Genomic DNA, 27,534 nt, shown 5'->3' with positions numbered 1-27,534 from the left:
TCCCTGCCCAACAACTCAAGCACACAACAGTGGTTTGCTGTTTTATCATCACATTTTTACATGGGGCATTCACTGGGTGTAGAGGCTGGCCGCAAATACGATGTCCCGCCGTAGCAAGGTAGCCGCTGTCTCCATCTTGGCACCCAGCACAGGCTCTCCTACCAGGCGGGCTGCCCCCCGCAGTGAGCGACACATCTCAGCCAGGCGCTGAATGCAGCGCACCACCAGGCCTTCAGGGGTCCCTGAGAGCCCTGCCAACTCGGAGAAGGGCTGTGGGGAAAGTAGGGTGAGGACTGGATGTGCTCAGCCTGGGCAGGCTCTCCTCAGCCAGCCGTCTGCAAAATCCCAAACCTCAGGTACTCACCATGCCCCGGGCCCACTCATACACAACCTCGACCAGCCCAAAATTCAGCTCCCCCACAAATTCCTCCACCGTCTGGTTCAGGCCACAAGCCACCTGGACCTCACCAATCCGCCTGGCCACAGCCCGGACACGTTCTATACCCTGCAGGAAAGAAGGAGAGGTTAAGGCCTGCCTTCCTGCTCCAGGAAAGGGAAGGACCAGATCAAGAAGGCAGCCGTTTTCCATCCTTGGGGCACTTACAGGGCCCTGGGGGACTACCTGAAGGTGGAGGTCAGGAATGCCACAGCCCTGGCAGGGAGAAAGGGGTGGTGTCCCCTACCTGCTTGAGGGTGTTTGGGAGCTGATCCCCAGTATCCCCAGGGCTCTGGCAGACCAGGCCAGAGAGCAAGGCAGCAATCTCCTCAGGCCGCAGGGTGCTTAGTGCATTGTCAAACATGAGCTCAGTGAGGAGCAACTCATGGCTGCTCATGGCACAAGCCACCCGCCCTGCCAGCTTCACGGTGCCCGCCTCGTCCACGTAACCCAGGGTTCGGAGAACCTGCAAGAAAAAGGGCGGGCATTGGACACACTGCTGTCCCCCAGCCCTCCTGCCCCAACCACTGCCCCCCCCACCTCTACTCGCTGATGGTACTCAGGAAGCAGCAGCAGTGACTGATCCGACAGTAGGAAGCGCAGCCGCTCCATCTCCTTCTGTATCTGCATTCGCTCCCGCAGCTTCAGGTACTGCAGAGAGCCACCCGTCAGCCTTCTCCTTGCCCCTTAGTAGGGGTGCACTGAGGACAAGGGCTGAGATGGGGGCAGTCAGTCTACAGGGGACCACAGAGGAAAAGCCCCTACTCCCAGCTTGGGAGTTACCACCCAGGGTCCTACCTGGGCAGGAAAACGGGGGCTGTGTACACACTGAGCCCCCTGGATCAGCTCCTCCAGCTTCCGGGCCCGGAGCCCACCCTCTACAACTGACATATCTTTGAGCTGCAGGTCATTGACAGGGTCGAGGGTGGGGGGTCCGGCTGGGTGGGCCTGAGCCAGACGCAGCAGTTCCTGGACAGCAGTGGTCACGGCTGCAAGGGGAGGATCCTTCCTGAAGAGGGAGCAGATCTTAAGATCTGGGGTAAGATCTTCTCTCCCACAGAAGCCCCCCTCAGGCTGTGGGAGCCCTCTTACTACAACCCCCACTTCGCAGTCTCCCTTAGGCTGGGGGAGCCCCCTCACTACAACCCCACCACTTCATGGTCTCCCTCAGGCTGGGGGAAACTCCCAGACCACTGCCCCTCCCTGCCTCTACGTGCCCCTCTGGAGGAGAAGGGCCTCCCTAGCATCTCTGACTTGAATTTTGGCTGCTGCCTCTTGCTGAAGTCCTCCAAGATCTTCTCCCCATTCACCCGGAGCACCTTGGTGGTGATAGCAGCCATATCTCCTGGCTGGAGCTTGACCACGGTGTGGTCACAAGGCCCTGTGAAAAGGGGAGAGCACGGCAGACATTGCCATGGACCCAGGCATCCTGCTTATACTGCTGGCAGAAAACAGGCATCTGCCACACTCTCACCTTCAGGCAGGAACAGCTTGAATCCCACGAGGTCATCTGGATAGGGTACTTCTGAAGTGGCTGGCCCCCTGTCCTGTGGGTCCTGGGACAAGGGCTTATCACACAAGACCAGGGTTGTGAATACTCTGCTGGTGGAGTTCGAGGAGACCTGGGGGTGGTCAGAGAGACCAAGAGACGGGGGTGTGATGACTAGATATCAAAGGCAGAGACCAGATACCCACCCTTGGGCAGGAATCAGGAAGCAACCATGCAGAGCTCACCAGTAGAGAGGGGTGCCCAAGTCAAGCGATCAGAGCAGACTTCTTGGGGTGGTGGGAGGAAGGAGTGAGCATGATGTGGTGATGGGAAGGGAAAGGGTGAAAAGGAGGGCAAGAGGGGAAAATGAGGGCCCTATGATGACGCGACCTGCCCTGGCCAAGTGGGGAAAATGGAAAGAGGGCTTGCTCCCTCCCACCCTCTGGAGTCCAAATTCCCATCACCCTCACCTGTAGGATCACTCCCAGTGCATTGTGATGCTCCTGATTCTTCACAACCACCACCCTTCCTGCTGAGAGAGACTTCAGCCCGTTCACAGACTCCATGATGCGTCGCTGAAGAGCAAAGGACAGATGGGAGGAGGCATCACAGGGACAGACACTTGGACTAAGTTTAGTAGCACCTCGAGTAACACCACCTTCTCTTTCCTTCTCCTATCACCTCCTCAGCACTCACACTTGCTCACCTGGATCATGTGCTGGGTCTCTGTCAGTTCCTCCCCCCAGCCGTAATATTCAGGCAGGTCGACCAGTTGGCCAGTCATGTCAGGCTCCTCCAAAGCTCCCAGCCTCTTGGTCAGTTCAGCCAGGGCTTGTTCATGGGCCTTGGGTGGGAGCAGGGGGAAGCTGTGAAAGGGGAGTCTCCAGGCCCAATCTGTCACATCCCCCACCCTCAACACACTGGCCTCTGGATGCCTACCTATTCCCAGCCTGTCTTTGTCCAACCTCCTGCTCCACACACTGGTTACCCCAGGCTCCTTACTTTGCTGTCTTTGCGGGAGGGAAACTCAGAGAAGCTCCTCTTCATCATGTCCTCCACCCTGAGGGCATCCACTCGCAGCAAGTTGAGGATCATAGTGTACGTGAGGCGGAACTGGGACTGCAGCTGGGATGGCTTCCCCTGGAGTCAGGTCAGAGAAGTCAGTGAGATCAGGGTGGGACCTACTACACCACAGCCAGTCTTCTGGACTGGGCCTACTCCCGTCAGATCTGGTCCTAGCTCTGCAACCATGGGGCCTTGGACAAACCACTTGCTCTTCTGTAACATAAGGGAGCAAACTGAAATAAATGGACTCAAAGGCCCCATCTAGCTCCATATTCACATGGGAGAAAACTGGAAGAGATGGGCTCCAATCTCATCCTTGGATTCACTCACTCCTATCTCAGCTTCTCCCAGGCAAAACAAAAAAGTCAGAGGAAGTTGGGCGCTGTGGCCCACACCTATAATCCCAGTACTTTGGGAAGCTGAGGCAGGCAGACTGCTTGAGCCCAGAAGTTCAAGACCAACCTGTGCAACATGGCAAAACCTCATCTCTACAAAGAATAGAAAAAAAAAAAAATTAGCTAGGCCTGTGTGGTATGTGCCTGGAATCCCAGCTACTTGGGAGGCTGAGGTGGGAGGATCACTTGAGCCTGGAAGGCAGAGGTTGCAGTGACCCGAGATTGTGCCACTGCACTCCAGCCTAGGTAAGAGAACAAGACCCTGTGTCCAAAAAACAAAAAACAAAAAAAAAAAAAAGGAAGAAGAAAAAGAAGAGAGGAGAATCGAAGATAGAATCCAGTAAGGTCCTGGAGCTGGGGCCCTGCCGAGGATGCTGGCCCGCTCACCATCATCATGCGGTGCAGGTCTGCCATCTCAGGCACTCGGCCCTTGCAGAGCAGGATAACGGTGCCTGTGGGGTCCAGGCCCCTCCGCCCTGCCCGGCCTGCCATCTGCACATACTCCCCAGGGAGCAGGTCCCGGAAGGTGGAGCCATCGTGTTTGCGCATGGAGTCAAACACTACTGTACGAGCAGGCATGTTGACTCCCATGGCAAAGGTCTCTGTGGCAAACAAGACCTGGGACAGAGGAGAACAGAAAGGATCAGCAAAGGCTCTACATACACACGCCCCCAGCCCTGGCCAAGCCCACCTTACTTTGTAGGCACAAGGAACCATCCCAGTTGTTACTTATGGGATCTCATTGAACTCTCCAGGCAAATCTATAGGGTAGATATTATTGTTTTCCTCATTTTACTTATGTAGCTACTTATTTCTATTTCTTAACTTTTACCTTCATATCCCATTCCCATCCCTGACTGCAATCATTCCAATGTATCCAACAAATATCTTTTTATATAAATATGATCTTATAGAACATATCTTCTTTTGTGAGCTTGTAGTTTATAATTCATATAAAAAGTGGTTATATATCTGATTATTTTTTGCTTTTTTTTCTCCACCTAGTGTTTCAACATCTGTCCACGTTCCTGTGGTCACATCTAACCCACTGCTTCCAACTGCTGCAGAACACTCTATGAGTGCATCCCCCACACTAACCTTCCCTCTCTCCCAGTGAAGGGCACCCTGGTACTACCAACACTGTGCCACCACAAACAAACGAAGGGTGTGCATGTTCTCTCACAGACCAGGGTGAGAATTTCTTTGTGATATATACCCAGGAATGAAGTATAGGCTCAGAGTATGATATAGTTTTTGTTTGTTTCTTTGTTTGTTTTTGTTTTGAGATGGAGTCTCGCTCTGTTGCCCAGGCTGGAGTGCAGCGGCGCGATCTTGGCTCACTGCAATCTCTGCCTCCTGGGTTCAAGCAATTCTCCTGCCTCAGCCTCCCGAGTAGCTGGGACTACAGGCACCTGCCACCATGCCCAGCTAATTTTTGTATTTTTAGTAGAGACAGGGTTTCACCATGTTGGCCAGGATGGTCTCGATCTCTGTTGGCCAGGATGGTCTCGATCTCTTGACCTTGTGATCCACCCGCCTCAGCCTCCCAAAGTGCTGGGATTACAGGCGTGAGCCACCATGCCCGGCCAATATAGTTATTTTGTCTAAATAGTGCCAGCGTGCATTCCAAACTGGCTAGGCATCCTGTAAAGGATTCCCAGAACCCTACAACCTCCTACATCTCTGGCAACATGGCATTAACTAGTTTCCTAAATTTTACCAGTCTAATAGCTGTAAAGTCGTATCTTGTGAGTACTTCAGTTTGTATTTTCTGATTACTAATAACTTTTCGAATGCTTGCTAGCTTCCTGGGTTTCTTTTCTGAGACCTACATATTCATATCTTATGCATCCCCATTTTAAGATGGGAAACCTAAAGTTCAGGAAGGTTAAATAATTGGTCCAGGATGATACTGTGAATACATGGTGGACCTGGGATTCAAACCCAGGTAGTCTGAATCCAGAGCCCAGATTCTTAACCACAGCACTGGCCTGCCTAAACCTCTGCCCCTCTGCCCTCTGGGCAGCCCCTAAGTGGGCAACAAGAAACCTGAGGAGTCCCTTTCCACCACCACATGCACCTTGACCAGGCCACGGCTGAAGAGCATCTCCACGATCTCCTTGAGGATAGGCAGGATGCCACTATGGTGCACACCCAGGCCGCGATTCAGGAGCTCTGACATGTGCAGGACCTTTGGTGGGAGGAGGCCCATGGTCAGGGATGGAGTCTCAGAACACCCTATCCCCACCAGTCTGCCAAATGTGTGCATGCATGCACAACATACACACACAGTCGCACCTGGGGCAGCTGGCGGTCAGAGCCACGGAGGCGAGCAAGGCAGCGCTGCAGGAAGAGGTGGATCTCGCTCTTCTCTGAACTGGTGGTAAGGTCCAGGGAGGTGAGGCCTGAGGCCTGCTCATCACAGCGGCCCCGGGAGAAGGTGAACACCACCACGGGCAACTGGGCACGTGTGCGGAGGGAGGCCAGGAGGGACAGGTACACTCCGCGGTCCTGGAGGAGGAAGGGGAAGGGGAAGGAGCAGAGGTTGAGTTCCTGAACCAATGAGAGGTGAGCTAGTATTAACTGGGGCAGTGCTCAAAGCTCAAGTCAAAACCCGTGGGGGACAAGGGAAAAAAAAAGATAGGAGGAAAAACAGGTGCTGGCAGGTACAAAACCCTCCCAGTTCTCACCTGTGCAGGGCCCCCCTGATGTGTGGGCTGCTTGGCCCCAAAGGTCTGGGCGTGTTTGCTCATTCTCTCCTTCTTGGCCTCCACAGCTGCATAGTACCTGGGGCACAGGGAGGGGTAGCCACCATGTCCAGCTGGGGGCCCAGCCCTAACTCTTTCCCCTATCTCAAGGCTTACCCTTTTGTATGGAAGGCTCCCCGGGAGTCCAGCAACAAAAAGAGCTCCCCCTGGGTCTTGGAGCTGTTCCCTGTGAAAAGATAGTGCTCCAGGGGCACGGGGCGGGTTACAGTGCTAATCACATAGATCTGACGACGCTTCAGTCGCCTGAAGGAAGGAGAGGGAAGCAGGTCAGGGGTGGGAGCGTGGGAAGGAACCCACATCCCACCCCCTTCCCTACCCCTCCAACTTTACCCAGTCTTTTCTGAGACCCAGAATGGAAGGCTATCCCCCAACATCTCATCCCATTTCAACATGCAAAGTAATCTGGACCCAAAGGGGATCCCACAGCCACCAGGTGGGACATGTTCCCCAGCGTCACCCCTAAGGCCTGACCGCTCTCCTTGCTGTGGTAGACTTAGTCCCCCCACCCGAATCAAGGAGTACCGTAGCCCCCTTCACCCAGGCAATCCAGGACACACGTCTCACCCAATCCAGTCAGCAAACTCAAGGGCGTTGGGGACGGTGGCACTCAGAAGGATGATAGAAACGTGGTCAGGGAGCATGATAAGCACCTCCTCCCACACGACCCCACGCTGGGTACAGAGAGGGAAGGGAGGTCACAGGAGGGCAGGGGCCACCCTTCTGCCCATAAAGAGGCACCGGATTCCATATGGAGGTAAAGAAAGCAGTTAGGTGCCCTGAGTGTGTGGAATAAGGAAGCCGCTCAACTGGTCCCAAAGGAGAGGACTGCCGGGTTCTGGGGAGCCCATGGCCCTTACCTCGGCATCGTTGATATAGTGAACCTCATCAAAGATGACCCACTCCAGGTCCCGAATAACATCTGAGCCACTGTACAGCATGGAGCTGGGGAGAAAAGGCCAAGGATTGACTCCCCAATGGCTCGTCTCCACCCCCTCCTCAGACAGCACACTCTCCACAACGGCCACATCTTCCCAGCCAAAACTCCCCTGTATTGACTGTCCATCTCTCACCGAAGGATCTCTGTGGTCATGATGAGGCAGGAGGCCTCCGGGTGCAGCTGCACATCCCCGGTGAGCAGCCCCACATCCCCGAACGTGTTTCGGAAGTCCCGGAACTTCTGGTTGCTCAGGGCCTTGATGGGCGAAGTGTAGATGGTGCTGGGGGGAGAGCATGAAGTTAGCCAGTCCCTCCGCAGACTCATGGCCCGCACTTCCTCTCCCACATGGAGCCCTCGTGGAAGCATGTCCCAGAAGCTCAGGTGCTCCTCTTCTTCACCCAAACTGCCCTTACATTCTCCTTCATGATATAACCCCAGAAGAATTCTGTCCCCAACCCCTTCCTAAACTAACCCAGTTCATTCTTCTAAACTTTCTCCCCACCATGTCTTTTCATTTCTCTCTGAGCTCTTGTCTCAGTCTTAGCCCTGAACCTCTCACTTAAAGGATGAGCTAGAGAGGTGGGGGAAGAGATGAGATTTTCAAAGGATGCAGGAGAAAACGGGGCTGGCTGGTGAAGGGGGAGGTTGGCGAAGGAACTCATACCGTGTCATGTGTTTCTGGGCCAGGGCAATGGCATATTCAGCCACAACTGTTTTTCCTGCAGATGTGTGAGCTGAGACAAAGACAGAGTCATGCCGCTCCAAGTGCAGGATGGCCTGTTTCTGAAACACATCTGGCTCAAATGCCCACTATGGGAGAGAGAAAAAGACAGGAGCTAAAGAAAGGAGCAGGGCCTTGCTGCCTCCTGCTCATGGAGCACACAGGGTGGGGGGATGAAGGCTGGAGCCAGCCGAGGCTGGGACTGAGTACCAAGACTGGCCTGGGATGGATCTGACCTCTGGCAGATAGAGGAGACAAGGGGTCGGCTGGGAGTGTGACCCAGCAAGAGGTAGAGGAGCGTGTGAAGATGGGGCCAAAGTACCTGGAAGGCTGGCTGGGGAATGAGGCGATAGAAATCACCAACAGGGGAGGTGGCGTCCACAGGGATGGCCCACTGCTCCTGAGATGGAGGCTCTGGGGCCTCTGGGGTGGATACAACTGTGGACGCTTCCTAGAAGAGTCAGGGATAGGGGTGATAAAGATACAACCAGAGGGCTCTCAATTAGCACTCCTCCCAAAAGATGTCCCTTTCTTCCCCTCAGACCCATCCTAGCCAGCCCACATCCTGGTGGCAAGGCTCTTTCTTGCCTCCACTATGCAAAACCACCAACCTTCAACACTAGGTCCTCCAAGCTGCTTGCTCGGGCCAGGGGAGCACTGCAGGGAGAGGCTGAAACAGCGTCCCCTCTGGGACCTCCTGGCTGTCCCACTGCCTCATTCTCATCCTCGTCACCCCCACCCAAATCCAGAGGCTCCAACAGACAGCTAAGGCTTAGCAGTCCAGGAGCTGGAGTTGGACGATCTGAGGAGCAAGGCAACAAGGTCAACCTTGTCATGTCTATCTCTGTTCCTTAGGAGAAGGACATGACGTCTCCTACACCCCACTCAAAAACCAAAACTAACCTTTTGGTGCAAAGTCCATGCCTTTCTTGAAACCAGGTGGAATAGTAAGAAGATCTGTAGGATAGGGACATGGAATCAGGTCACTGCACACTGGTGAACAAATTGTGTACATTATATAAACCTAAAAGATACCGTTTACAGGACAGATGCTGTAGATAGGGATGTTTGCTATGACACTTTCCCAACAGATGACAGTAAAGGTTTGTGGAAATTTCCCAACAAATGACAGTAAAGGTTGTTATGGACAGAATATCTTTTTCTAATTTTCTGAAAAACATGGGAGGGCTAGCAGTAGCCCAGTGATAGCCCGGGCTCTTCCTCCTCAAGGCTCAGACTCAGAGCCCCACCTTACCTTTCTCAAAGTCTATCTCCTCCTCAGCCTCCTCCCGTGTGTTCAGATCTGTTATGGTGGGTTCATCCATCCCCCCTGGGAAGAGACAGGACAGACAGGGATTCATGGGATGAGGGTAATACGAGATAGGTGGGGAACCCTTCCCCGGAGATTAAGGACACCCTCTTCTACCATCCCATCTCCACAAGAGTCACCTGGCCAGAAGGGATACTGAGTTGGATTTCCCCATAAGGACTGGGAGGCTGGCCCTGGAGGCCGGCGAAGAGACAAGGAGGTTGTGGCCGAGAGATTTGTGTTCTCCAGCAAGACCTAAGGCAAGAGATCAGAGCCCCAATGAGGCTGAGCTTGTCTCTGACCACCTCCCCTTCTCCCCAACTCTGTTTCTCATGACCCCTGACCTCCTACCTCTTTGTAACCCAGTATCTGGCCTGTGGTTGGGTGTCTTTGGGCCTGTAGGTCGGATGGGACCGGGGCTCCCAGGACAGCCAAAAGAGACCAGGGATCCGTCTTCCTCTGCCATTTTCTGGAGAGAAAAATAATAACTTTTGGGTCTTCTTTCTTCTTCTGTCCCAGCTTCCTTCAGGAACCCATCACCCTAGTCTAAGCCCCTCCAGACTCCTCACCGGGCTGAGTGCTCCACACCATGCAGAGGCAGCCAGGCTGGGGATGACAGAAACAACTGTTCTGCTTCTTGCTGCAGATCTGGGGCACAAGGAGGGAGGCCATGGGGAAGCTGAAACAAGGGCAAGATGAGAGGCATTAGGTAAGGAAAGAGGGTAAAATGCAGACAAAAGAGGTGATGGGATTTGTGTTCAGATCAGAAATGGCAGATGTGTCAAACAGACTAGGACAATCAGGCTTGGCCAAAAACTACCTGCTACTGAATTACCTGGGGCAGATTTTGGATTTCAGAAACATGGAGGCTGGACCTAGGAATGTGCATTTTTAAAAAGCTCCCTGGCTGATCATGAAGCACACTGAAATTTGAGACTCCCTGATTTTAGAAAAAGGGGTCCCAGACCTAAGGATGAAGAGTTGGAGGCTCAAAGCCTATCATCTCAGTCACCAAGTGCCCTGGTGCTTGGATACAGAAGGGAGCTCCACGGAGAAATGCCACATTTGAAAGAGCAGCTCTCAAAGCAGAAATATCCCCAGCCCTTTCTGCTCTGTCCTCACACGTACTGCAGGTACACTGGGCTGGAATCTGTCCAGCACTCGTTCAGGCTGGGATGGACAGAAGTACAGGCACAGATGAACAAGGTTAAGCTAGATCCTACCGTGAGGAGGGTGAAAGAGGTTTGGACTCAATGCGGGTCAAAGGTTAGGGTCAAAAGTCACTCACGCTACTTTCTGGAGCTCCAGGCAAGTTCAGCAGCTCCCAGTGCCCCGTGCATCCGAGCTCCACGGCCCGAAGGGGTAAGTCCAGGGGATCTGGGGGAGGTAGCACTACGGGGAAAGGTCAAAAGTCAGGGGTCAAAGGTCATTCCATGTCGGCTACTCCGTTCCATTTCCCTCCCCTCCCCCTCACCGAGTCGCTCTGTCTCCATCATCCTGGAGCCACAGCAGCTGCCTGGCAGCCCGGAAGTGCGGCAAGTAGTCACTGCGAAGTAAGCCCCGCCCCGGAACGGGCGGAAGTAGAGGCAACTTCCGGCACAGGCCCGCCGAGAGCGTGAACTATCGCTGCGGAGTGGCAGACCTGGACCGGTGGAAGGCCGGGCGGAAGTGCGCGCCTGGGGCCGCCTTGGTTACCGCGTTTTCCGCCCCTCGTTACGTCATTGTTGTGAGCCCGCTATCAGCGGCCAGCGCGGGCGCGGCCGGAGACCGTGGGGCCCGGGTTGCCGCCCCCTCAGGTAAGGCCGTCTGTTCCTCACTCTTCGGCCCTTTTTCTCATAGCCATTTCTCTGTTGTTCCTCTTTGCGTTGCTCTGCGGGCGCTACGCTGGCTCCACCGCCTTCTCTGCCGTTCGAACCCCGCGGTTGGCCTTACCCTAGCGAGGGTAGGGGGGTCGGGTGCCATCGTCTTTCCGACGGAGTGGGTATTTGTCCCTCCCTGAACCACATGGTACCTCAGGGTGCTGGTGTCTGTGATCCCTGGAGACAGGAGGGAATGCTGGATGATCCCGACCAGCGGGAGCTTGGACAGCAGCCTGGTTTAAGCAAGGGGTAGGGAAAGCCAAAAGGCAAGAGTAGGCAGACCTGAAGGCGGTGGGGTTGGGTACAGTGTGGACGGCGTGTGAACCCCGGGTGGTAACAGTGGAGAAAGATGTCTTGTGCCCCTGCCCCTGAACCAGGAGCCACCATGTTGGTGATACCTCCCGGACTGAGCGAGGAAGAGGAGGCTCTGCAGAAGAAATTCAACAAACTCAAGAAAAAGGTGAGGGACTGTGTGTGGACATGGCCTAACCTTTCACAGACTCTGCACTCTGAGAAGATATGGGGTGAGTGTGAGCGAATGGGGAAGTTTTTCTGGCCCATACCTAGAGACATATCACCTCACAGTGTAGCTTCAAGAGGTGGGCTTTCCCAAGCCTTGGTGTGGACCTTCTGTCTTTTCTATGCAATCTGCCATGGATTGTCTTCCTTTCCCATGTCTTTTAGTACCGCCTGAGAGCTGATGATCCCCAAGTTTGTTTTTTCTGGTTCTATCCAGTGTTATACTGAAAAACTTCAGATACCCAGTGTTGAAGCTATCATCTTTCTATTCTTGATCTTCCAAATAAGATTGACTACACCAATTCTGCCACATGTTTGGACTCAAAATATCTCTGACTTCCCCGCTATTTGCATAGTCAAACCTTTGCCAAGTCTTCTTGTTTCTTCTTTTGAAGTAATTTTTCCTGTTCATTCTTTACTGTGCATTCCCCCGAGCAGGACTTTATTGACATTCATGTGGGCCATTGTAATGGTCTCTCAACAAATTTCTCAGTCTTTTTTTTTTGAACAGACTTCTTCACTCCTGTTCAAATGATCCACTGAAAACACAAAATTCTGCTCCCTCTGTTTCTCAAAAACCATAAATGGCTTCACATTGTCTATATAACAAAGCCTCAAAACCTTAGTTTGGCAGCTTTGTCTAGTAAAGTAGAACTACTCACTACTTCCAAAACATGCATTCCCAAAGCCTTCTTGTCTCTGTGTCTTTGCCACCCTGTTTTCTTTTTCTAAAATACCCTTCTCCTCTCTGTGTCGTGCAGAGATACAGGGGAGGGCCTAGTTTAATAGCCATTAAACATCAGAAAATCTTACTAGCTTTCAGCTATGATTAATCTGCACCTCTTATAATTGTATTGCTAACTCACTCAATTTATTTTATTTCTCAGACTGTAAGTTTCTTGAGGGTAGGAACAATGCATTAGCCTCCTGGATATCCCTGTTAACGAAGTCATGGCTGGGTCTCATTCAATATGCAGGAAATAGATGGATGAAGCCTCCAGGAAAGGCACATAAACTTATACTTACTTGGAGCTTATATCCTAGGATTCTAGTCCATGATTGAATTATTTGTCTTCAACTTCAAAAATGTAACACTCTGGAAAACCTCTGGGTTCCGTGGTTTGGTTAGATTAGGAATTTCCAGCATCATACACGATCTAGGGGACCAGAGGCAAGAGGCAGAGCACATCAGTGCACCACTCTGAGGGCATCAAGAAAGACGGTCCCTAGAGTGATGTGCCCAGGGGCCTTAGAGGAACTGGCTAGGGGCTGGCCCTCACTGACCTCTCTCTTCTCACCCTTGTTCCCAGAAAAAGGCATTGCTGGCTCTGAAGAAGCAAAGTAGCAGCAGCACAGCCAGCCAAGGTGGTGTCAAACGCTGTGAGTGACAGGGGAAATGGGGATGGACTGGAAGTGGGCAGCATGGAGCTGACCTTCGTCATGGCTTGGCCAACATAATGCCTCTTCCCCTTGTCTCTCCAGCACTATCAGAGCAGCCTGTCGTGGACACAGCCACAGCAACAGAGCAGGCAAAGCAGCTGGTGAAGTCAGGAGCCATCAGCGCCATCAAGGCTGAGACCAAGAACTCAGGCTTCAAGCGTTCTCGAACCCTTGAGGGGAAGTTAAAGGTGAGCACAAGCAGAAGGATTGTTTAAAGGGCATCCCTCCAAGTTGGAATGTAGATGGGTTTGGGAAAAATATGCATACTCAAGCACTGGCAAATTGCTGTACCATTCTGAGTTTCACCTCTCATGTATAAAATGAAAAAACTAGACGACTCCTGAGTTCTCCGTTTTACAAATTCTGTGGTTGTAATCCACCTTGGATTGGAGCTCCTGGAATATGTTGCTCTAAGGGATGGAAAGGGCTGAAAATGTTATCAGGTTCAAGAGAGGTTCAAATAAACTGAATACGTAATATATCAAGTCACTTATAAAAAATACTGGCTGGGCACAGTGGCTCATGCCTGTAATGCCAGCACTTTGGGAGGCTGAGGTGGGCAGATCACTTGAGATTAGGAGTTTGAGACCAACCTGGCCAACATGGTAAAACCCCGTCTCTACTAAAAATACAAAAATTAGCAAAGTGTGAGGCCGGGCACGGTGGCTCATGCCTGTAATCCCAGCACTTTGGGAGGCCGAGGTGGGCGGATCACGAGGTCAGGAGATCGAGACCATCCTGGCTAACAAGGTGAAACCCCATCTCTACTAAAAATACAAAAATTAGCTCGGCGTGGTGGCAGGCGCCTGTAGTCCCATCTACTTGGGAGGCTGAGGCAGGAGAATGGCGTGAACCCAGGAAGCGGAGCTTGCAGTGAGCCGAGATTGCACCACTGCACTCCAGCCTGGGTGACAGAGCCAGACTCCGTCTCAAAAAAAAAAAAAAATTAGCAGAGTATGGTGGTGCACGCTTATAGTCCCAGTTACTGAGGAGGCTGAGGCCAGAGAATCACTTGAACCCAGGAGGCAGAAGTTGCAGTGAGTGGAGATCACACCACTGCACTCCAGCCTGGGTGACAGAGCAAGATTCTGTCTCAAAAACAAAACAAAATAAAACAAAAAAGCCACAATGGCAGGTGCGGCAATGGCTCATTCCTGTAATTTCAGCACTTCAGGAGGCCAAGGTAGGAGGATTGCTTGAGCCCAGGAGCCCAGGAGTTTGAGACCAGCCCTGGCAACATAGTGAAACCCTATCTCTACAAAAAAAAAAAAAAAAAAAATACAGAAATTAGCCAAGCATGGTAGAGCACATCTCTAGTCCCAGCTACTAGGGAGGCTGAGGTAGGAGGATTGCTTGAGCATGGGAGGTCAAGGCTGCAGCAAGCTACGATTGCTCTATTGCACTCCAGCCTGGACACTCCAGAGCAAGACCATGTCTCAAAAAATAAAAAAAAAATAAGTAAAACCACGTAGTCAAATAAGAAATGTACGTAGAATTAAAAGGGAAGAAAAGATCAGAGGAAACCTAGAAGAGGGTGAAGGAAGAGAAACACCTCTGTTCCATGGTTGGGCAACCTCCTGCTCCACACTGAGGTAGGTCTCTCACCTCTCCAGGACCCTGAGAAGGGACCAGTCCCCACTTTCCAGCCGTTCCAGAGGAGCATATCTGCTGATGATGACCTGCAAGAGGTAAAGGCTCCTAATTTCTGTCCCTGAGGGGTTGGGGGTAGAGGAATATGAGAGACTAATATATTTTGGACCACATGTCAGCAATTGGGAATCATCTTAACTGTTCTTGGTCTCTTTTACAGTCGTCCAGACGTCCCCAGAGGAAATCTCTGTATGAGAGGTTAGAGAGTAGAGATAAGACTGGGCCCACTTGGTGGGGTTGATTGCCTGAGTCCTTGGGAGGTTTGGGCTGTAGGAGCTGGGCTATAGAAGGAATAATGAGTCTCCACAGGGTCTGAGGGGAGAAGGTAAAACCCCCCTTTGATCTTCAGTCTGCATCTCCCCAGCTTTGTGTCTTCTAGTGATCGACTTCGAGAACTAGGGCCAGATGGAGAAGAGACAGAGGGCCCAGGGGCTGGCGATGGTCCCCCTCGAAGCTTTGACTGGGGCTATGAAGAACGCAGTGGTGCCCACTCCTCAGCCTCCCCTCCCCGAAGCCGCAGCCGGGACCGCAGCCATGAGAGGAACCGGGACAGAGACCGAGATCGGGAGCGGGATCGAGACCGGGATCGAGACAGAGACAGAGAGCGGGACAGGGATAGGGATCGGGATCGGGATCGAGATCGAGACCGGGAACGGGACAGGGATCGGGAGCGGGATCGAGACCGAGACCGAGAGGGTCCTTTCCGCAGTGAGTGATTTTGGCTGGAGGTCAACGTGACCTTAACTGAGGTTTATGTGGGTCCTACTAAGTGAAATGTGACATGGGCTATGTCTTGTGACTATGATTTGTGCTCCCAAAGGGTCGGATTCATTCCCTGAACGGCGAGCCCCTAGGAAAGGGAATACTCTCTATGTATACGGAGAAGACATGACACCCACCCTTCTCCGTGGGGCCTTCTCTCCTTTTGGAAACATCATTGACCTCTCCATGGACCCACCCAGAAAGTAAGGATGACAACAGGGCATGATGAGAAGTCCTGGGAGAATCCTGGGGTGTGAGACCTGAGGGAGGAAGCTGCCCTCCCTGCAGCCGCCTATGATCACTGGGTTTGGTTGGGTCCAGAAGAGCCCCTTGGCTCTCCACTGACCATGCTTTCTCTTATCCCAGCTGTGCCTTCGTCACCTATGAAAAGATGGAGTCAGCAGATCAGGCCGTTGCTGAGGTTGGAACTTCCCAAATCTGTTCTTTCCATCGCTTCTGCTGTTCTCATGTGTTCTCCTCAAAATACTAGATGCCAGGAAGAAGTTGGGTCCTCTTGATAAAGAAAGCCTCTCCCTATTCACACAGAAAAACTTACATTCTCAGATTCCTTATTCGGTCTACTCCTAGGATAGCAACTCCTGAAATAACATCTTTGGTTTATCTGTAATGTTTTCCTCCCCATCCTCTGCCTCCCCTCTTCTGCTTCAGCTCAACGGGACCCAGGTGGAGTCTGTACAGCTCAAAGTCAACATAGCCCGAAAACAGCCCATGCTGGATGCCGCTACTGGCAAGTCTGTCTGGGGCTCCCTCGGTAAGAATGGGATTCTTCCTTTCCCATCCTCTCCCCCACAGGCCGTTCCTTTTGGTTCCCCCACACGTCCTTGGGTTTCCTAGAGATGATCGAGGTCAGAGTGTGTGCGGAGGCTATGGGAATGGGAAGGAAAATTTCAGATCCTCTGTCAGTTAGAGGTAAAGAAAGGAGAGAAAAGGATTGAAAACAGCTTCCAAAGCAGTGACTGGAACAGGGAAGAAAGTGGGAGCTGGAGTGAGATTGGTGAGGAAGATGAGTGTCTCATGGGGCTTGTTCATTTTGAGATGGAGGAGAGTGAGTTTCGTAAGTATTCGACATCAGGGATCTGGAACTCAGGTGTGAGTTAAGGAAGGAAAACATAGATTAAGTCATCCGCATCACAGGGTGGCTGCCAAACAATAGGATCATCAGGGAGACTCTGATTTCAGAGGAAAAAAACGACCCAGGACTCGGTTTGAGGAATACTCTGGGACTATGTTAGGAAACAGGACTGTTCACCTCACGCCCCACATGTCCCCAGCTCTCCTGACATGTTAGGCTAACGTTGAGCCTAACGTTAGCAAAGGAGACAGGAGGAGGGGTCAGAGGGCTGGGAGCAGCACCACAGGGGCCTGGGCCACTGAAGCAAAAGGACACACACTTTGAGAAAGAGGGAGTAGCCAGCAGTGTCAAGGTACAGAGATCACAGGAGGGGAGTGGGTGAGAGAGATTCTCTCTAGCTCAAGCGTGGTGGGGATGGAACCACTGGATGGGGTGAAGAGAGTAACATGTCTGGTGGAGGGAGGAAAGAGGAAGGGGAAGAAACAGCTAGAGGCTTGAGAGAGAATGGTGAGGGCCAAAGCTACACCCTGGATGAGTTCTGGTGGAGCTAGTAGCATTTCTTAGTGTGAATAACCCATTTTCCCTGAAAGTAGATTTTCCTGGGAAAGGAGTGAGCAGAAAGAAGGGCTCAGAGCAACAGTGGCCCTTCAGGCAAAAGAAAGGAACTAGAATTGACCAGCATGTCAAAAAAGGGCTACAGAGGTTTTCTAGTTTTTAGCTTCTGACATACTGACTGTAAGTAGTGGGTTAATATCATTCACATGTCTCAACAATGACATTTGGGATTTTTCTAAGAACAAAACTTTCATCAGAATGTCCACTTATACTTTCCTTGGCCATGAGTTGGCACAAAGGAGCTAAGGAAGACAGGCCATCCTGGCCACCAGAGGGCAGCGTGGAAACTGGGCTTCCAGGGGCCAGTGGCCAGGAGTGAGGTGGTCAGGAGTCGGCCTCAGGGTCTGATCTGTGATCTCCTTTAGACCTTAACTGTTCCTCTCCTCCCTCCCTAGCTGTCCAGAACAGCCCTAAGGGTTGCCACCGGGACAAGAGGACCCAGATTGTCTACAGTGATGACGTCTACAAGGAAAACCTTGTGGATGGCTTCTAGGGAACAGAGCTGGATTCCTTGTGCCTCATATGCCCCAATGCTGGTCTCAGTAAAACACTGAGGTGGAAGTTTACACATCTCCCTCAGCCTCTGGTTTTTCAGCACTTGGGATTGGGGTTAAGCCTTTAAAAACGGCTGTCAGGTTTGATCTCAGTGTAACAACATGGCCAGTGCCCGTTCCCCACTCCCTTGCCCCAAAAGGATCTGGAACACAGGTGTTGTCGCAGCTATTTTAATTCAATCCCACGCCCCTGTCCAGCAGGAAACCCCTTATAGAAAACCCAAATCCTCATCTTGGAGTTTCTGCTTCAGCCAGGGCAGCACTTGGAAGAGGTTGATGTGAAAGTCTCGGGCGTGAGCAGGTACCTGCTTTTGCCGCTTCTGGTTTTTGCAGACATCCACTACTCCCCAGCTGATTACACCAACCTGCAGAGGCAGTGGGGTGCCATGGATCATTCAGTAGAATTCCTAATCCTGGAAGCATGGCTGTTTCTGATTGTGTCTTAGCTGACCTAAAGGAATCAGACTAGGGACCCAGCTCAGCCTCGTTCTTGACACACACAGGCCAGACATGCGGTCCTAAGGTGAGGCAGGCTCTGCCCACCTCAAATTACTAGCCACATGCATTGAGCTTTCCTGCTTTGGGGCCCATGCTGACCACTTGGCATCTCCCCAGATAGGAAAGGGAGGACTCACTTGAATGAAACGACTTCTCTTGTGAACTATCAAGGGGCCGCCAGAATCACCTGCGAGGAGAGGAGAAGCTGTAGGGAAAAGGACTCTTGGGCCTTGGGCACTTGGCAGCACAACCAAAGAGCGTTCTCTCACCTCTGCAAGTATTGGGGTCAGCATAGGGACTCACTCCTCCAGTACAAAGGAACCGAGGGGTGACCACCTCCGAGATGTCCTTGACTTTGTCATAGCCTGGGGCATATTGAGCATCTCTCTCACAGCTGCCTTTCTGTAGGGGAGGTGGGAAGCATGGAGAAGGGTAATGAACAGAAGTGGCTTAGGAAGGATTGGGGCCTAGAGTGCCTCCTTAGGATGCCCATTTCTCACCTTATCCCCATTCTTGATGTAGACCTCCTTCCGAGTCAGCTTCTTCTCCTCCTCAGACACAAACAGAGCTTTGATATCCTGTGCAGGGAGCAGCTCTTCCTCTGGACAAATAGACTGCGTCACTTCAGCTGCTCCCACCACTGTCATCTTCCCATTGCCTTTGTCACTCAGTAGATGTCCCCTAAGCCCTTCTAGAGCTAGGTTCTGGGCCAGGCATCACCTCTTCCTAGTCCACCTCCCTCTCATGCCCCACTTGTCTCTTGGGATCTCTTCCTTATCTTCTCCCCAAGTATGTCTTACTCTGTTGCTGGCAAGTGGTAGTTGGAGGAAGCCTCAAAGCTCGAGTTGTTCCCTCGGTGCAGGGGAGACAAATGGGCCTGTAAAGGACAAGGAGAACAGCAAACCAGGCCTGCTCCTCACCCCAGTCCTCCAGCCTTTCCCAGCCTTTCCTCAGGGATCTAGATGCTCTCACCTGATAGTCTGGTGATAATTCAGCTTATTCTTGAGCTTGATCAGGGCAACGTCATAGTCATAAAATTCAGGAATTCCTGCTTCTTTTTTCCCATTAATGTTGTAGTTGGGGTGAAATAGGACTTCTTCTATCTCCAGGTCCTGCTTCTTCCCTCCTGAAGTAGGAGAGTAGGTACCACCTCTTTGTGGGCAGCTTCCTGCCTCTGGCCCCATGTCATTCCTAACTTCACGTCTTCCCCCATCCCTGACTGGTCTGGGGTGCAAGGAATGGGGCTGCATTGAGGATGGGTGGAGTGTAGGATCTGTAGAAAGTGGGAGGTGTTGCCTGGAGAGCGTAGGTGCAGCCCAGGACCTTCAGTTGCATCCTTACCCACGCTGACCTTGATCGAGTGTTCTTTGTCGTCCACAGTGAAACAGTGTGCTGCTGTCAGCACAAAGTACTCAGACACCACAGCCCCCATACAGCTCTCGTGTCCCTTTGAAGGGCGCTGGGAACAGAACCGTAGAGAGGGAAAGCTCAGCTTTTACAAACCACCATCTCTTAAGGCCATTTTGCCCTGCCCCTACTCCCATTTCACCTTGACTTCACCTCCCCCAAGTCCCCACTGCTGGGATTCTGTGCTTACAGTGACTGAGATCTTGGCCTGCCATGGTTGCTTGTGGTAGTCGGTACCCTTCCTGTGTTCCCAAACCATGCCACAGAGACTCAGAGACTGGCTTTCATCTGGCAGAGAAGGAGAATGTGCTGAAAACTCTGAACACTTCATTCCCAAATGGCAGCAGCCTTTTGGGTAGGAGTCTATGGGGAGCAGAGGCCCAAAAGGAGAAAGGGAAAGACCACGGGTATTTGTTTCCTCGTGTTAGGAGAAGACTGCTGTGGTGGAGTGAAAAGGGAAAGAACTTGGGATCAAGCTGTCAAAGAGGCCTGGCTGTTTTCAAGCCCAACCCTGTTGCTAGCTTGCTGCCCCTTGACCTCCTTTGGCCTCTGTTTCCACATGCGTCAAATGTAGGACTATAGAAAGATCTCTGAAGTGCTCAGAGCTCTGTGATTCTAAGGTTAAGTGAACAGTGCCAGGAAACAAGAATAGTGACACTGAGGTAGAGAAGGAGGAATGAAGGAGGCTTTCCAGGCAACTAGAGCTTCAGGGGTAGAGGAAGAATGAATTACTTCAGGGGAACCTGAGGAGAGTTGTGTTCTTTATTCCGTTGTATCTCCCTACCAATCATTTGGAAGAAAACATCTTCCAGGTTTTCCATATCCTTGACTTTGAACACATGTTGCTCATTGTCTTTCTTGGAAGCCAAAGCATTGATGTTCACTTGGTTCACCAAAGGCCCGACCCCAAACACATAGACATCTGAGGGAGAAAAAGGAAGGATGAGGGTCTAAGCCCTGAGGAAGTGGGGTGCTGAGTCCTAGGCAGGTTACTCACCCAGATAATCCTCCCTTGGGTTTTTGCGATCCTTGCCAATGTATAGCAAGTCCCGAATCTCATCAATGACAGTAATGGGGTCCCCGCCCATGTTGTGCAATCCTGCAGAAGAGACAGGACCATGAGGGTAGGAGATAAGGAAGATAAATTGGCTAAAGGCAATGATACACGTGGCAGGGTGAGCAAGTTGAGGAAGGGTTGGAGATAGTTGATCACAGGGCTTTAGGAAGAATTCCTTATGAAGAGTCACAGGAGAGATGAACAGCCAGCTATGAGTCACATTCAGGGCCCCAACCATGGGTATAGTGTTACAAATGGACTTAAGGGCCACATGCTGGTCTGGGAAGGTGGGGAGGCTGGGACAGGAGAGAGGTCCCTTCTGACCATCGGTCATGAGGATGATGACATGGCGGGTGCGGTTCCAGCCTTCAGGAGGGATGTCATCTGGCCAGCTCATCATGCTGTACACTGCCTGGAGGGCCTTCTTGGTGTTAGTCCCTGACTTCAGCTTGTGGTCTGTGGAGAGGGAAGAGACCATCACCTCACCTGGTCTTCCAAGCCATCTTTTAACCCCAGAGACCAATCTGCAACTGAAATCCCACATCTTTCAACTTTTTAAGTTAATCATCATTGCACGGACTTCCCTTTGACCACAGAGTGGCCCTTCCAGCCCCCAACAGGTTCCCACTAACCTCCATTGCCCAATGACCCTGCTGTTCAACCTTTGACTACAAAGTGGTCCTCCCTGTCTCCCTCAAGGTAGTCTCATGACCCCCTCCACACAACACTCTTGAACCTCCTGACCCCAAAGTGAACCTCCCACCATTCCCTAACCTCTGACCTTCATAATTGATTTCATTGAGCTGCTTCGTGACCCAGTCTGCATTACTGCTGTCTGGTTCAGACACTTTGACCCAAATTTTGGGGTATGTGGCATATGTCACTAGACCATATCTTGGCTTCACACCATAACTTGCCACCTGTGGGTGAGGAGAACAAGGCGCCATGGCATTGAAAATAGAATACTGTGATTGGGAGACCAGTGACTTTGCTGGGACAGGGAGGCTCTTAGTAAGAGGCTCAAGGGCTGAGGTTCATGGAGGAATTACCAGTCAAGAAACTGCTTCAATTAAAGGGAAGAAGGACAGAATAGGACCTGGAGATTTTCCTGGGGCCCTGGGGTTCAGAGGGGCTGGAATGATCAGGGAGGTAGTCCTGGAAGATCAGCGATATTCCATTTCCCCGAGTTTAGGGATAGGAGGATTCCACCTTCTCAATTAAGTTGACTAGACACTTTTTGGCTCCTGTGAAGTTGCCGGCCCCAATGCTGTCTGATCCATCTAGCACCAGGTAGATGTTCATGGAGCCTGAAGGGTCCAGGACGATCTTCCGCTTCTGTTGTTCCCCTGGGTGCCAGGAGAGTGGCTCAGGCTCCAGCATTAACAGTTCTGTCCCTTCTCCATTTTCCCCCAGTTCCCTGCCCTGCCTCCCCTCTCTGTCTTCAAACCTGGGCTGTGCCCATCCTCAGCATCGACTCCTTCTATGGTCTCTGTCAGGGAAGACAGGAAAGCTTCGGCCACCTCTTGAGGGGTGTCGTACATGAAGGAGTCTGGAAGAGTCAGAAATGAGGTCAAATGTCTGGGAGTGTCGGATACAGTGACCAAAGAGATGGGGGATCATGGGTTTCCAGGGTATAAAAGGCTCAGAAGTGAGACAGTTCTACAGGGAGGTTTAAACAAAGTGAGGAAAGAGCAGGGTTGAGGTGGGGAGAGAAGACAGTAGGATGGAAGACCAGGATCTGACCTGGGGGTACAGGTCAAAGGTCACCTTGGCAGGAAGGCTCCGTCCCGCTCCAAGAGCCACCTTCCTGACACGTTCGCCGCTGGGAGCCACGCAGGGTAAGCCCCCGGCTGCAGTGGTAGGTGACGCTGTCTTCAAGGCGGTACTGGCTGCCCACCTTCCTTGTGCCAATGGGGATGCCCGGGTTGGAGCAGTACCCCGCTGCAGAGGCATGAGACATGGAGGTAAGCGCTGAAGCCTGAGGCCCCGTGGGCAAGGCAGAGAGCAAGAGTTACAGTGTCCGGAGCTGAGTGCCCACTCCTCGGGCTGGGCGCCGTCAGGGAGACAGCAATGTGGGGGGAGGGGATGCTTCTCACCTCCGTTGTCACAGATCGCTGTCTGCCCACTCCACCGGCCATTCACTTGGCAGGTGCGATTGGCAGAGCCCCGGAGAGTGTAACCATCATAGCAGTGGAAAGAGATCTCATCACTCACATTGTAGTAGGGAGACCGGGGCCAGTATTCCCCGTTCTCGAAGTCGTGTGGTCTTGGACAGCGGATTGCTTTGAGAAGGGGGGACAAGTAGAAGTCATCAAGAGGGAAAGGCTGCCTTAGGTGTATCCCTCCTGGTCTCGGAGACCATGTCACTGAGAAACAGCGCATTCCCAGTCCCGCAGAAGCAGCATCTTACCTACCCCTCAACCCATATGGATTTCCGCTGCTTCTCCCTCCCCATTTCTGAGTGTTCTCTTGACTTCCAGGGCTGCCTGGAAGCCCAGGGTAAATGCTTAGTAAAGGTTAACTCCGCTTTTTCTTGCCTCCTTTCCGTCTGCCACCCTAAAACTGCTCCTACTCCCGGTCAGTCCATCTTGTCACCCTGCCTAGTCTCATCCTAGTCCTGACCTTGCTGCCGCCTGCCCTGTTTCTCCCTTAGGCCACTGCCCACACTCATTGCCCTCAAACCTCTGCACTCTGCCTTCTTGACAGTCTTTTGGTCTTGAGTCTGCAGGGTGCTCCAGGACCCCGTAGATCTGCAGGTACGTGTCTGCACAGGGTACGGGTAGAAGCCAGAAGGACACACGTACTCCAGTGCCTGGCCGTCTTGGAGAAGTCGGAAGGAGCCACCTTTGATCTCTATCCCCTCCAGAGAGCAGGATCCCTGGGACCGAGCCAAAGACAATGGAGTCGTGGTCACACCTAAAGAGAAAGGCTGATGAAGCCTGGCCCCAAAAGGCCAAGGAGGGATGCTGGAGACAGCAGGAAGGGAAGGTTACCCTCGCTTACCTCCAGACAAGAGGCCCAAGATGAAGGGCATTAGGCAGAGTTGGGGGCTGAGATTGCTCCCCATGGCGTTGGAAGGCAGGAGAGAAGCTGGGCCTGGGGCAGGATGGCGTGTCCTGGCTTGCTTTGCTTGTCTGCTTGGCTCAGTGTCCAAGCTGAAACTCCAGACCTAGACCTGGTCACATTCCCTTCCCCTGCTCCCCACCAGCCCCCAGCCTTTTATGCAATCTGTGTTCTGGCACCTGCGGCTCGCCCCGCCTGTCCTACCCACATCACTTTCCCGGAACATCCAAGCGGGAGGGCCCCGCTGAGCTGCCAGTCAAGGAAACAGAAACTGCAGAAGTCCCACCCTTTGCTGCCCAAGGTCCAGGACTCTCCCCTTCAGTACCTCCTCTCCGGCCTCAGCTCCTCCCCAGCAAGCCCAGACCACCCACTTAGGGACCAGAAATAAGTATCCAGCTCACTCCCCCGTTGATTGTGTGTTATGGTGCAGAGTCCAGCCACTGTTTGTCCAGTGGGGTCTCTGACCTGCCTTCCTGTAGCTCTTGGAGTCATTCTGGCCTCCCCCTCCCCCAAGGCCAGCCCTACCTGGCCTCCAGATAGAGGCACAGACAGATGTGGAAACCATTGATTTTTATTAATTTCATAACTGGGAAATTCCATGTGAAAGTGAAACAAGCATGAGTCAAGTCAACCAGGGGAGGAATTTGGGGACAGGCCAAGGAGCGGGAGGTGGGGCAGCGAGGCAGTCCTGCTGGTAGGAGCCCTGAGGATTTCCCAGCTTGTGTGCACTGCCTCTGGCATCCTAGAGACCCGGATTTACTCAGCTAGGAGAAAGGATGGGTCACAGGGTCTAAGGGTGGCCATTCAGCGGTAGAAGATGGAGGGGCGGCAGATTCTGGCAGGGCAGCAGAGGGCTCAGTGGCCGTGGCTAGAGGGGTAAAAAATTCAGGACATCCCCCAGGTGCTGCCTCAGCCAGGGCTGCATGCGGAAGAGATTGATGTGAAAGTCTCGTGGCGGCGGGACCTTGCTACGAGGGGCCCTTTTGCGGGAGTTTTTGTCAGCAGAGCCAAGGCAGGGGTTGTAAAGACCCCAGCTCACCAGACCCACCTGGAGAAAAGGAGAGAACTGGCTGGGAGGCTGCCACAGCCCCAGCTGTAAGCCCCAACCTCCCTAGATCCCTCAAAGGCCTCCCTCATCCCCCCAACAAGGCTGAGATCCTGTAACCCCTGGGTCCTGCAAGCTTCCACCTTCTCACCTGAAAAAACCTGAATCTCCGTTCAAGGAAAACTGCTCCCCCAGATTCTCCTGCCAGCAAAGGGTGACAGGAGACAGTGTCATCTAGGGCAGTGGACTGGTGTTCTGGCATGCATGCTGGCCACAGAGACACAGGTGGCCTTCCCCTTGCGAATCCAGGCATGGTTGAGGGACTCACCCTTGCAGGGACTCTCATCCTCCTGGGTCCCACTGCATAGGAACTGGTCCGTCACCACCTCCCTGACATCTGTCAAGCTGGGGAACATGGTTTTTTCTTGGGAGACAACCTCGGCACAGCTTGTCCACTGCAGTAGGGGTGGAACCAGAGAGGGGTGGAATAAGCAGACCTGGGTGGGTGCAGTGGCTCACGCCTGTAATCCCAGCACTTTGGGAGGTTGAGGCAGGCAGATCACTTGAGGTCAGAAGTTCAAGACCATCCTGGCCAACATGGTGAAATTCCGTCTCTACTAAAAATACAAAAATTAGCTGGGTGTGGTGGCAGGCACCTGTAATCTCAGCTACTCAGGAGGCTGAAGTAGGAGAATCGCTTGAACCCGGGAGGCAGAAGTTGCAGTGAGCTGAGGTCATGCCACTGCACTCCAGCCTGGGAGACAGAGCAAGACTCCATCTCAACAACAACAACAAAAGAATAAGCAGACCCAGGGACACCTAGCAGGTTTGTGAGGCTTGGGAGGAGGGGTGACCCACGTCAGAGAGAGAAAGCAGCCAGACCTGGAGAAGGAAGAGAGACATTCTGGGAGCTGTCACAGGGGGATCCCAGCATCCCCAACCTGAGACCCTCACCTCCACTCCCATCTTAAGGTTAATGTTCAGTTTGCTCCCATTCAAGGCGACAAAATGAGCAGGAACACTCTGTTTGTTCAGTAGTTCATTCTCTATAGTCAAGAGAAGGGGATGTTGGTGCTGGTCCTTTTACCCAGAATCCAGGTTCCTGGCTTGGGGACTGCAGCCTAGTCCTTGTTATCACCCCCAAACCCCGGCCCCAGCTCTCAAGCACCATAAGTCCCAGCACTCACCATGGTCCCTACAGGTGCTGCCTTGAGGTCTCCGCAGAGCCAGATTGGCCTCCATGGTGCAGGGAAGGCAGATGGGCCTGGGGAGAAGAGCAAGGATCACACCAGCCTGTCCCCAGTATGTCTTCCAGGGCTCTCCAGAGCACTCTCCCCTGCAGGGCACCCTCCCATCCCAGACTCCAGGCACCTGGCATGGGTGGACATCTTTACTTTCTGGGCCAGCTTCAGCAGAGCTATGTCATCACCATAGAACTCCAGGATTCCCTGGTTCTTTTTGGCAAAGACATCAAACCCTGGGGAGATCACCGCCTTCTCAATAAGGAATTCTTTGCCCCACTGGGATTTGGGGTCTCCTGGAAATAATATGCCAGATTAGGCTAGACCAGGGCTCCTGCAGGGGCCAGAGGCTGGGTGAGGTGGTGGGATCTGTGGCTTCAGGATCAGGAGGCTGGTGCATCCCCTGCCTTACCCACGTTGACCCTCCACAGGGAGTGGTCGTTGCCATCGCGGAAGCAGTGAGCTGCTGTCAGGACCCATTGGTCAGAGATGAGGGCCCCCCGGCAGGTCTCTTGGCTCTTGGGCTGCAGGGGAACAGGTGATCTTCAGGGATTGCAGTATCTCTGGCCCATGGCCGCTTTCACCTCTGGAATCTAAGCCCTGCCCCTCCTTCCTGGTACCTTAATAGTGACATGCCAGGGTGTCCTCTCCTGGTCAGAGGCGTTTGCTGACATGTTCCCCACCCCGCAGATGGTGTCTGTGAGCTTGGAGACATCTGTGGGTGTGAGGATCAGATGGGGAAGGAGGCAAGTGAGGGGCACTGTGTCAAGGTTCCCAACACGGGCCTCTGGCGGGCTCCTCACCGTCCTCCCCACACCAGGGAGGGCAAAGCTCACTCACCCAGCATATGTTCAAAGACCTGGTGCAGAGCCTTTGTGTCCTGCAGAATGAAGGCATGCCTCTCACCATCCTTCTTGGACCCTAGCTCATTCAGTTCTCTCCAGTCCACATCCAGCTTGCCCACCCCGATGGCATAGATGTCTGGTGGGGAAGAGGGAAATCACCAGACTCCTGTGGCTTTGGGGCTACCCCATGAGACAGGAGGCTGTCATCTGAAACTCACTGTGTCCAACCAAGACCCACATGAGCTGGACCCCTGCGTCCTCCCCACTGCTACCTGTCTGCCTTCATTTCCTGCCACTCCCTGCCTTTCACTCTCCTGCAGCACACAGCCTCTTTGAAGTTCCTCAAATCCATAGGCATGGTCACACCTCAGGCCCTTTGCCCCTGCTGTGCCTCTGCCTAGTTCACTCCTTCCTAGACTTCCACATGGCTCACGTTCGTACCTTCTTAAGTCTTGGCTCAAATGTCACCTTCTCAGTGAGGCCTTCCCTGGTCTTCCTGTCCAAAACTGCAATGCCCAAGACAAACTTTCATCCCCACTTTGGGAGGCAAGGTGGGAGGATCCCTTGAAGCCAGAAGTTTGAGACCAGCCTGGGCAACATGGCAACACCCCTTAGCTTGTGTCACCTACCACCTGCTGGGTTCTATGGTGTTCTTATCCTGTTTATTCCCTGTAATGGTGGAATTGTGTCCCCCAGAAAGATATGTTCAAGTCCTAACCCCCAGTATCTGTGACTTTATTTGGAAAAAGGGTCTTTGCAGATGTAA

General features: G+C 52.8%; 4 protein-coding genes across 17 annotated transcripts in view; 1 reads left to right on the top strand and 3 right to left on the bottom strand.

The window, feature by feature from the left end:
- Positions 1–29: 29 nt before the first annotated feature.
- On the bottom strand, positions 30–10,788 carry SKIC2 (SKI2 subunit of superkiller complex). Of its 3 annotated transcripts, XM_024248243.3 has the most exons (28): positions 10,595–10,788; positions 10,409–10,512; positions 9,690–9,799; positions 9,472–9,589; positions 9,261–9,375; positions 9,067–9,141; positions 8,715–8,768; positions 8,423–8,613; positions 8,134–8,262; positions 7,755–7,900; positions 7,224–7,370; positions 7,011–7,095; positions 6,718–6,824; positions 6,250–6,396; positions 6,076–6,172; positions 5,684–5,896; positions 5,466–5,576; positions 3,773–4,003; positions 2,928–3,065; positions 2,632–2,769; positions 2,396–2,500; positions 1,911–2,058; positions 1,691–1,817; positions 1,235–1,445; positions 977–1,087; positions 684–902; positions 365–505; positions 30–270 (listed from the first exon to the last, which is right to left on the bottom strand). In XM_024248243.3, exons 1-28 carry the CDS (start codon positions 10,614–10,616, stop codon positions 70–72), a joined length of 3,741 nt encoding a protein of 1,246 aa, XP_024104011.2. In that variant the 5' UTR covers positions 10,617–10,788; the 3' UTR covers positions 30–69. The 3 variants fall into 3 exon arrangements, with proteins under 3 accessions (XP_024104011.2, XP_024104012.2, XP_054414690.2); XM_024248244.3 differs by lacking the exon at positions 3,773–4,003 and having other exon boundaries at positions 10,595–10,677; XM_054558715.2 differs by lacking the exons at positions 30–270; positions 365–505; positions 684–902 and having other exon boundaries at positions 977–1,150; positions 10,595–10,677.
- On the top strand, positions 10,723–17,624 carry NELFE (negative elongation factor complex member E). 3 transcript variants are annotated; one of them, XM_002816675.6, is made up of 11 exons: positions 10,723–10,916; positions 11,357–11,439; positions 12,809–12,878; positions 12,981–13,126; positions 14,552–14,626; positions 14,749–14,786; positions 14,953–15,296; positions 15,409–15,553; positions 15,717–15,771; positions 16,020–16,122; positions 17,454–17,624. In XM_002816675.6, the coding sequence occupies exons 2-11, from the start codon at positions 11,365–11,367 to the stop codon at positions 17,549–17,551; spliced, it is 1,149 nt and encodes a 382-aa protein (XP_002816721.1). In that variant the 5' UTR covers positions 10,723–10,916; positions 11,357–11,364; the 3' UTR covers positions 17,552–17,624. The 3 variants fall into 3 exon arrangements, with proteins under 3 accessions (XP_002816721.1, XP_009239979.1, XP_009239978.1); XM_009241704.4 differs by having other exon boundaries at positions 10,737–10,916; positions 14,968–15,296; XM_009241703.3 differs by lacking the exon at positions 10,723–10,916 and adding an exon at positions 10,930–11,097.
- Positions 17,625–17,767: 143 nt separating this feature from the next.
- On the bottom strand, positions 17,768–23,926 carry CFB (complement factor B). Its single transcript, XM_009241702.4, has 18 exons — positions 23,578–23,926; positions 23,257–23,490; positions 22,671–22,856; positions 22,342–22,515; positions 22,022–22,123; positions 21,784–21,920; positions 21,356–21,494; positions 20,899–21,030; positions 20,515–20,616; positions 20,302–20,439; positions 19,708–19,805; positions 19,452–19,569; positions 19,083–19,236; positions 18,911–18,987; positions 18,611–18,711; positions 18,380–18,512; positions 18,248–18,297; positions 17,768–17,977 (listed from the first exon to the last, which is right to left on the bottom strand). Exons 1-18 carry the CDS (start codon positions 23,639–23,641, stop codon positions 17,822–17,824), a joined length of 2,295 nt encoding a protein of 764 aa, XP_009239977.1. The 5' UTR covers positions 23,642–23,926; the 3' UTR covers positions 17,768–17,821.
- Positions 23,927–24,158: 232 nt separating this feature from the next.
- The window catches only part of C2 (complement C2), a 47,160-nt gene continuing 43,784 nt past the window's right edge, over positions 24,159–27,534 (bottom strand). For 4 of the 10 annotated variants that reach the window (XM_063724669.1, XM_063724668.1, XM_024247899.3 and 1 more), the window contains 9 exons: positions 26,764–26,904; positions 26,544–26,638; positions 26,336–26,447; positions 26,054–26,219; positions 25,870–25,946; positions 25,637–25,728; positions 25,011–25,137; positions 24,834–24,883; positions 24,193–24,685 (listed from right to left, as the gene is read on the bottom strand). In XM_063724669.1, the coding sequence (XP_063580739.1) occupies positions 24,506–24,685; positions 24,834–24,883; positions 25,011–25,137; positions 25,637–25,728; positions 25,870–25,946; positions 26,054–26,219; positions 26,336–26,447; positions 26,544–26,638; positions 26,764–26,904 (1,040 nt within the window). In that variant the 3' untranslated portion in view covers positions 24,193–24,505. 10 annotated transcript variants of the gene reach the window in all.

This window comes from Pongo abelii, chromosome 5 (genome assembly GCF_028885655.2).
Source record: "Pongo abelii isolate AG06213 chromosome 5, NHGRI_mPonAbe1-v2.0_pri, whole genome shotgun sequence".
In the NCBI taxonomy this organism is placed as follows: domain Eukaryota; kingdom Metazoa; phylum Chordata; class Mammalia; order Primates; family Hominidae; genus Pongo; species Pongo abelii.
Note: the sequence above shows the minus strand (reverse complement) of the source record. Positions and strands in the feature narration are given on the sequence as shown.

What these genes read in the sequence shown, in the direction of transcription:
- SKIC2 (XM_024248243.3), bottom strand. Translation starts at nt 10,616, where the DNA reads ATGATGGAGACAGAGCGACTCG. An exon ending in CATGGACTTTGCACCAAAAG is followed by an intron (nt 8,614 to 8,714) that starts GTTAGTTTTGGT and finishes CTTGCTCCTCAG; the next exon opens with ATCGTCCAACTCCAGCTCCT. An exon ending in ACCTGCACCGCATGATGATG is followed by an intron (nt 3,066 to 3,772) that starts GTGAGCGGGCCA and finishes ACCTGACTCCAG; the next exon opens with GGGAAGCCATCCCAGCTGCA.
- NELFE (XM_002816675.6), top strand. Translation starts at nt 11,365, where the DNA reads ATGTTGGTGATACCTCCCGGACTGAGCGAGGAAGAGGAGGCTCTGCAG. An exon ending in CTGATGATGACCTGCAAGAG is followed by an intron (nt 14,627 to 14,748) that starts GTAAAGGCTCCT and finishes TCTCTTTTACAG; the next exon opens with TCGTCCAGACGTCCCCAGAG. An exon ending in TCCATGGACCCACCCAGAAA is followed by an intron (nt 15,554 to 15,716) that starts GTAAGGATGACA and finishes CTCTTATCCCAG; the next exon opens with CTGTGCCTTCGTCACCTATG.
- CFB (XM_009241702.4), bottom strand. Translation starts at nt 23,641, where the DNA reads ATGGGGAGCAATCTCAGCCCCCAACTCTGCCTAATGCCCTTCATCTTG. An exon ending in CTTGGGCCTCTTGTCTGGAG is followed by an intron (nt 23,491 to 23,577) that starts GTAAGCGAGGGT and finishes CTTTCTCTTTAG; the next exon opens with GTGTGACCACGACTCCATTG. An exon ending in TGAGGATGGGCACAGCCCAG is followed by an intron (nt 21,921 to 22,021) that starts GTTTGAAGACAG and finishes CCTGGCACCCAG; the next exon opens with GGGAACAACAGAAGCGGAAG.